General features: G+C 37.5%; 1 protein-coding gene across 2 annotated transcripts in view; it reads left to right on the forward strand.

Moving 5' to 3' along the window:
• The first annotated feature begins 25 nt into the window (after nt 1–25).
• LOC139138383 (L-threonine ammonia-lyase-like) overlaps nt 26–8629 on the forward strand; it is a 13724-nt gene continuing 5120 nt past the window's right edge. For both annotated transcript variants that reach the window (XR_011553597.1, XM_070706746.1), the window contains exons 1-11: nt 26–421; nt 1389–1598; nt 2461–2531; nt 3633–3864; nt 4586–4641; nt 5321–5483; nt 5956–6046; nt 6637–6712; nt 6955–7080; nt 7439–7606; nt 7873–7930. Coding sequence is in view for 1 of the 2 variants with exons in the window: in XM_070706746.1 (XP_070562847.1) it covers nt 1389–1598; nt 2461–2531; nt 3633–3864; nt 4586–4641; nt 5321–5483; nt 5956–6046; nt 6637–6712; nt 6955–7080; nt 7439–7606; nt 7873–7930 (1251 nt within the window). In the remaining variant the exon portion in view is untranslated. The remainder of the gene's footprint in view (nt 422–1388; nt 1599–2460; nt 2532–3632; nt 3865–4585; nt 4642–5320; nt 5484–5955; nt 6047–6636; nt 6713–6954; nt 7081–7438; nt 7607–7872; nt 7931–8629) is intronic.

The raw sequence follows: 8629 nt of genomic DNA on the forward strand, positions 1-8629 counted from the left end.
ACAGTGAACGGCTGGCAGCCAATCAGAGTTAAGCCGTATCCATATTGTGAAACGTACTGTTGTTGTGCGAAAGCTGCTCGATAGCTTGTGTTTTGATGTCAAATTCATCGGTCTATCAAACAATTTTCCATCGTTTTTCGAGCCACTAACAACAACTATAGCACCTAGCACGCATGAAATTGACATTAATCACTCCAACATCGAACGTTGTGCGTGAAGACTGAAGCAAAGAGATCTACAAAGGTACCAAAGGCTGGTGTGTGCGTCATCGGTATTAAAACTTCACCCGGCTTGTACCAGTTTGCGCTTTTGACCACCGAGAGTGTAGGACACTTGCTACTGCGTTTTCATCATTTACAAGGTCACTGAGCAGAGCGGTACACAGTTCAGATAAACCCAAAGTACTACATTGCGTACACAGGTAAGTTCAACGTTTGTTAATGTATAACCATGGGATTAAGGCAGCCTAGAAAAACCAAAACGCCGTTGATGTTTTGCGAACGATACTGCACAGGCTTGATTGACACTTGCGGCAGATGTTTGTCCGAGGTCCAAGCACCATCTATCTTGTCAACTTCACCACTAATCGTAAACATCCACCCAAGTTTGTCACGGCAGCTACGGTCACATCAGTGAAAGTCATAAACGCTTTTCTGCCGCAAATCAAGGAAGAAATCGGTCCTGGACATTTTAAAAAGTGAAATCGTACTCATACTGGGCTACTATGCCGATTTGACCGAGCGATGGCACAAGGTCGTATTCCAACTGGCGCAGTAACAAGACAATATTTTGGTGTATTTCTACCTACTGATCATAATTTTACCGTTTAATTTGGACTGCAAGTCGATGGTGACAGATTTTTCGATGAAATGACGGTACCCATCTCGCCTAGTATCGTTATCAAATTTTTAACCCAAATTTAACCTTCGAGCTCGCTGAAGGTGAACTCATGTTATAGACATTTACAAGATGAAAGCGATACGGTTGAGTGAAAAACAAGGCCAGTGCCGTCATTCAAATGCCAGTATGCCTGCTGATAGTTTGAAACAATGAAAGTATGTTTGTTCTGTATTTTATTTCCCTTTTCCCCCATAGGAAATCTTTCGCAAAAAGTTTTAATACTCAACCTCGGAAACTATATAATAAAGGGAGCAAATTAGCACCTAGATCCCATTGATCTTTTCTCAAGGATATGCATAAATATTGATCTCATGCTTCTTTGTAATTGAAGGTGATAATCTAAGTTTTATTGGCAATCTGTTTCACTAAAAGTTCACAGTATAAATTTGTATAGTGTTAGGAAAGAAGTTTTATGAAGAAATGCCAAAGTGAATCTTCATAGTGTAACATATTACTATCTCTTTTACAATTATACGATTAAACACCAGATGAAAACAGAAGCAAACAAAATGCCCACAGCTGAAGATTCTCTTGAGAAACCTGTCAACGGAGTGGTTAATTCTAAAAACCATGACGACAACGAAGAAGAATTGAAAGATGAATTTTGTGATCCAGAGAATCCTATTGTGGTACGATTTCAGGATGTCAGCGCTGCTGCGTACAAAATCAAAAATGGCATTCAAAGGACACCATGCCAAGTAAGTGCTCTTTAAACTGTACACCCCCTTTTGCTTGTAAACAGGTCCACAATGACCATTAATAACAATTGCTTTGGACTAATCCATAGTGGTGAAAGGGTTGAACTCGCCAAAGTGATATCTTCTTTCGAGTTTGAGATTCTTTGTACACAGTCATGCATCTTCAAGGTCATCTGGGGTCATTGATCTTTTGCTAAAACCCATTTTGTGTTCATTGAAGAAAGGATTCCTTTGTAAGACTAGGGAATAAGGATTGTATGCAGATTAAATACTGTGATTCTGAGAAGAAAAACATTCTTTTGACCAATCACGGTGCATTATACAAATCAGACCATCAGACTTTTTAGGCCTATTGCCATGGCGTCACTAAGGCCCAGCCCAACAGAGAAGTTTTGAGAAAGTGAATGACAAAATACCTCAAGAAATTAACAATCATTTGTGTGACATCAAATATATTCTACTGAGTACATGTATTCTAAAACTCAACTGTATCTGTATTTCCTGCCAAACAGTATCACTTCCCCATCTACCCAGTCAGGAAAAGCAGTATTGAGCCAAAACCTAAAGGGTTTTTATACATTAGGCTAAATTGTCTGTTATAGCAGCTTTAGTCCATAAAAATTATGCTTACAGTATCTTCATTTTCAGGGACCTTCAACTATTCAGTTTTTGTGAAAAAATGCATCACATAAGGCATGTTGCGTTTCAATCACACCAGTTTTAATAAACTTTTGACCTGATGGTGAAATATTAACTTGGCAGGACAAGGATGTACTGTTGATTGTGTAACAAACTTATGATCAGTTGGCTCACTATTCCTATAGGAATTTTTTTAAGGATATTTAATTTTTTCCCATTCCAGAGATCACACATGTCAGCAATGACTGGTGTTGAGATATTTTTCAAGAAGGAATTTTTGCAGTACACTGGAAGGTAAAGGAAGTGATCCTTTTCTCCTATGACGCAATTTTTCCGGAATCAGTCTATAGCGACACAACTTAATTTCCTGGAAATGGCTCAGAGACATATGATGTCAAAAGTATTACATTGCTTAGTTGGTTTCCAGATCTGGTATTCCAGCAATGTACAAATTTAATAAAAAATAACCATTAAAAAACAACAACAGAGTAACAAAATTTGAAAAAAACAAAACTAAATGGTTACATAATTGCAAGTGGATTTGTAGGGCAAATTGTGAATTAAAAGATAGCAAAGTGTACATATTAAATGTTGATTGATAAGTAAATTGATATGTTGTTATGGATTTAAACTATGACAAGGAAACCGTATTCCAAGCATAGGGCACTCTGTCTAAATTGTTACAACCGCCACTGTGAGACCAATGTCATTTCCAAATTTAAGTCCCATACATATACTTTCTTGGAAAACTCTCTTAAAGAATGAAAGTCACACATTAGTCCAAGTCTCTTGACCAACACCTGCCTTCTCATTTAATTCCCCGTACCACACACAAAACAGTACCAACACCTCTTGTTGTGATTTTGGACCAATGACGTCATGACCTTTCCCGTGCAGGAATGACCATAAATGATCATATATGTTCTTTGTACGTAATAAGGGTAGGGCCTTGATTATACGTGCCACACACAAAGCACCCACGGACCAATTTGTAAATAACAAGTGTTACAATTACATCACTGATAAAGAGGAAGTGCCGATATTAAGTTTTCATGGGCGACAGAAGAATTTGCGGAGGAATTCTAGTATCAGCTTTTACCGAGTGTACAGTGTATCGTGAGCAGATGTCGAAAACATTATAATCATTGACCACTTTGGTTGATAACAATACTGGTATGGTCTTGCCTGTAACAACATGTCAATATTGTAAACATCCCATATGTTTTCTCAATAAATGTGTATAAATAGTTCACCTTACAAGGTCACCAAACCTAAAATTATGCTGGTATTTGTGCTTTTGTCATTTGACCTTGTAATTGGCACAAACTGTCTCACCTTTGAAAAAAATTTGATTTTCTGATATAACAGATAATTTTCTTTTCAAATTTTGCCCAGCTTCAAAGAAAGGGGAGCCCGCTATACATTGCTGATGTTACCACAAGAACAGAAGCAGCGTGGAGTCATTGCGGCATCGGCTGGAAATCATGCATTGGCGCTGTCGTATCATGGCAAAGATCTTGGTATTCCTGTCTTTGTTGTCATGCCAATCATTGCTCCTATTATGAAAATCAGCCTGTGCAAACAACATGGTGCTAATGTCATTGTAACTGGTGCTGATTTAGGAGAGGTAATCATTTACTTTGTAAATTCTTACAATTGAAGGTAGAATGTGCCGGGGGGGGGGGGGTGGGGGGGTGGGGGGGGGAGAGATATTCAGACTCAAATTCTTACGATTCTTTTGTGATCTACCACTTTGGGAGCTTGCTTTAAAGCCCTGGGAGTAAGAAAAATCTTTACCATCTTAGTTTTTGGAAAATCAATTTTTTATTTTTCCCCATGTAGTTAATAGAGGGATTTTAATGGCAGCCATTTTGAATTTTAGATCTCAGTAAATGTTAGGTAATGTGTTTCTTTAGTACCAAAGTTTGCATGGTGACACCTGAATCTTTATTTGGTAAGAACATGGTGGAAGGTTTCATAGCGGAAAATCTGATCAAACGTTTAAGTCTTTCACTTTCAAGGCATGTACTACCTTAAAAGTTGTTTTACAAATCTACTACAGTAAGTACTCTGCAGGTGCACCACATGTGAGTCAGAAATAAGTGGCATTCCATTCGACTACACCAGGTGCAGAATTCAAATATTAATCTATTGTCTGGAGGAGGAAATAGACGGGAAATTCTGGGAATAATGTTGATACGTACAGTGACCAAACAATAGGCATAGTTGAATTGCATAGTGTGTCTGATCTGTCTGTATACAATATCCAACTTCCATGAATATGGGAAGTGTACATCTATATTGACATTATACAAGCAGAAATCATGATATTTTTTCTTATTTTATAGTCCAAGAAATATGCAATGAAACTAGCTCAGGAGAAAGGTCTACAATACATAAATGGGTGAGTTGTGAAAGTTATGTATGTTTTAAGAAAACAGGGAAGTAAGTCTCGTATTCTATTATACGGTAAAGAAAGCCTGATTTATAATTGACCAACAATTCATGTTGATATGTTGGAGTACCATAATATGCTAATATCTGAGTTGATATGATTTGCATAATCCTCAGCACATGCCGTGATATCACATGATGACATGTTAACAATAACACAGTGTCGGAGTGCAAGGCTGCAGTAGAGAGATGAAAACTACAGATGATTGATCACGTTTATCAAACAAAATTAATGCCTAGCCTATGAAATACAAGGAGATTTTTGAAAACAGTGAAAACATTGTTTTAGAATATTGATCGGCTTAATTCATGGAAGACTGAAGCCTGGAAATGTGCAGCAGCTCGTAAGGTTATTGGTAGCTCCATGTTTTTATCCAGTTGATTGTCAATATTTACAACAACTTTAGGAGTCTTAAACTGGGGCCATTCTCTGCCCGATTAGCTGTTGGGGATTAAGTCAATATTAAAGAACAATCAGAGCTTCCGAGATGCTTCGTATTAGCCCACTGAGGCACTGCAAATAAGTCTGAGAGTGCATGAATGTGTCGAATTTGAATATTTATTTTAACCTAGGCATTTGTTTGTTGTATACACTGTAAGATTTCATTGTTGAATTTCCAAACTTGCAGGTATGACCATCCACACATCCTGGCAGGGCAGGGAACTATGGGATTGGAAATTGTTGAACAAGTGCCTGACATTGACGCTGTTGTCGTACCAGTAGGGGGAGCGGGGTTAATTGCTGGAACGGCCTTGGCCGTTAAGAGTCTGTATCCACACATACAAGTCATTGTAAGTTGAATGGTGAAATTATAAACTTTTTTGTTTATGTTCAAACATGAAGATATCAAAATCTTGGAAACCCACACAAGGTTGTCCTGTGTTTATTCTCAATAGTTTTCAGCTGATAAACGTTGTGAGGTTGTCATTCTTGTGAACAAAACTTTAAGATAAATGTAACATTGAGAATCAGTTGTTGTTAAACATAATTATCTGACATGTGTCTATATTGACACATAAAATTTATGTTAATGGTTAATTTGTACCGATAATTAGTTCTTTGAAAACTTCAAGTGTTCAAGGCCCGGCCAGTAGAAACAACATACATGTATAATCCTAAAACTCTTCCCATGTGTGTATCTAAGTATCTGTTTTGCATTGTAGTTATAGTGTATTTTGTCATTCTTGTCACAGAAAATGGAAGGATAGAGATGTGTGTTTGCATTATAGACATCAGAGTGTATTTTGTTACTTTTTCTCACAGGGAGCAGAAGCAGAGAGATGTGCAAGTTTCAAAGCAGCCATCGATGCTGGTCATCCAGTCTACACAAAAGTTTCTTCCACTCTTGCAGATGGTAAATCTCACTTTATTTTCTGTACTAGAAACATGCATTATTGATTCATTTTGAAGATAAGGATTGTTTTTTCTAGTTGAACAACAGGACAAACTGTTATCACTGAAATTGTATATCATGATGTCGGAGTCCCCTGAAAAATAAAATTAACAAAATTATGACTTTCAATTTACATTTACACCAATAAAAGGACAATCAGTCTGTCAGAGTTACGTACATCTAAATTCTAAAAATCTAAAATTGTTGTATAGAGAGTAAAAAATGCTAATGTCTTACAGAAATTGTACATTTCAAAACAAAAACAAACAAATATGAAGGGAGGCCTGGGATTGAGGGGGTTGTCTTTAAATTACAGTGTTAAACAAAATGCACTGATGTGTATCAAAATCATGGATAACATACCAAAGCAAAGTAGGTCAGATAACCTTCATGTTTCACAGGTTTAATTGACGATGACCTACAATGTATACTTGGCAGTCCTCTTTAAATGAAATAGTCAAGGTCAAGTCCTAGGAGTTCTGCACGGGGCTTTATAACGGTACAATGTAGCGTAGTTTTTACTGAAATGAGGTACTTATAACTTTCTCCAGGTCTGGCAGTACCAACAGTTGGAGTCAATGCTTTCGCCACAGCCAGACCACTGGTTGACAAAGTTGTGACGGTCAGGTAAGTGGTCACTTTTCTTGTTTGAGGACACGCCAATGATCATGGCTTGCTGGCAACTATAGTGTTGTCACACATGTATCGTTTGAAATTCATTAACAAATGGAAAAATAGCTGTCTTGATATCTGTACTTCAAACTTGGTAAAAATCAAACCACAAAAGATTGTATCTCCTTTTGACTGTATTTCTTTTTCACTTAATTGTCAAGTCATATCATTTGTTTCGGTATTTGCTCCTGTTGCAGTGAGGACTACATTGCTTTAGCCATCCTCCGGCTGATAGAACTGGAAAAGGCTGTGGTTGAAGGGGCTGGTGCTACAGGGTTGGCGGCCATATTGGCAGGCAAACTTCCAGAATTGGAGGGTAAAAAGTGAGTATGATGTCACTGTGATGTCATCACACACTGTCATCACTCTTTTCTGTGTGTTTGATGTGTTTTCTTCCATGTTGGTCTGATTATAAAAATGTTAAACCATTTTACTTTGTGAGTGTTCTATTATCAGCAATTTACAATTTGGCAATCTTTTTTATGACCAATTTTTTCCACTCAAATCACTTCCTGATAGTAATTTCGCTATGATCAAATTTCATGATCTCATTGTTGTTGCACTATGATAAAAAAGTACGGTGTTATTCCATATTTATTTGATGTCATAAAATTTTTTTATTCCACTCCGATTATTGCAAAGCTCACACATTTCTTCGCATTTTATTTTATTTTCTGGAAGGGTGGTTATTCCACTTTGCGGAGGTAACATAGACACAGCAGTGTTGGGACGGTGCATTGAGCGTGGTCTTGCTGCCGATGGCAGACTGTGCCGTTTCATCGTTCAAGTCAGCGATCGACCCGGTGGAATAGCGGAACTCACAAAATTAATTGCAGATGCAGGAGTAAGGTCAGTCCATGAATGAATCCACTCTCAGTCGTTTCCTCCTGACTTCCCCTCCTGACTTCCCCTCCTGACTTCCCCTCCTTACTTCCCCTCCCTACTTTCCCTCTTGTTTTGGTTCTATATAAACAGCTATAGAACACACTTTCTGCATTCTATAAAATACATCTGTATTGTAAAAAAATGCCATCTTCAAAGATGAAACCTCTCCACTGTGAATTATAGTCAATTTATTTGTTATATATTTTCCTTTTTTTTTCTTTTTTCCGCAGTCTGAAAGACATTTTCCATGAAAGAGCCTGGTTAAGAACGGACATATTTAGTGTTCAGGTAAGACTTGATTAGTTTAGAAGTTCTTCTTTAGTCGGAGACCATAAATTGCCAATTATTAATTTGTGCACCGTCAGTAAAATCTGTAAATTGCTCTGAATGATGTCTTAAATCACCTGAAAATCCTGACTTGCTTAAAAATTTAACAAGAATGAAGTGTATTGTATGAATATGAAATAAATTTTGAATTATGCATACTTGGTTTCGTTGTATTTTAATTTCTTAACCAAGTGAGAGAAAATATTCCTATTTTTACAACTGCATTGTGTTCCTAACATTCCTTAGAAAAATATGGCTTAGGCCAGGAAGAAAAAATAAATTGTTCATCGGAATCGCCGCTTCTACTTTGGCATATTTGGAAATTTTTTTTTTTTTTGATCGCGGCAAATTCTTACTTCCGCAATACAAATATTTTTAGTACTGCCGCTGGTGGCGCCCTACACTGTGTCGGGTTTTCGCGGGCACGGGATTTTGAATGATACGTGTTCGGACTTAGTTGACCGCCAACACGTTGTTGTGACGTCTGAATTTGGCGAATCACGACGCAAAGTGGGTCGATTTGGCCAGAAATTTTCTCGTTTTGTAAAGGTTAGTACATGTCACATCATGAGTATTAATTTGATCGCCAACATTTGACGTGATGGCCAACAGTTAGTTCCAGAGACGCTATTCAGTGTTTGTCCTGATATTACGTTCGGA

Source organism: Ptychodera flava, chromosome 8 (assembly GCF_041260155.1).
Source record: "Ptychodera flava strain L36383 chromosome 8, AS_Pfla_20210202, whole genome shotgun sequence".
In the NCBI taxonomy this organism is placed as follows: domain Eukaryota; kingdom Metazoa; phylum Hemichordata; class Enteropneusta; family Ptychoderidae; genus Ptychodera; species Ptychodera flava.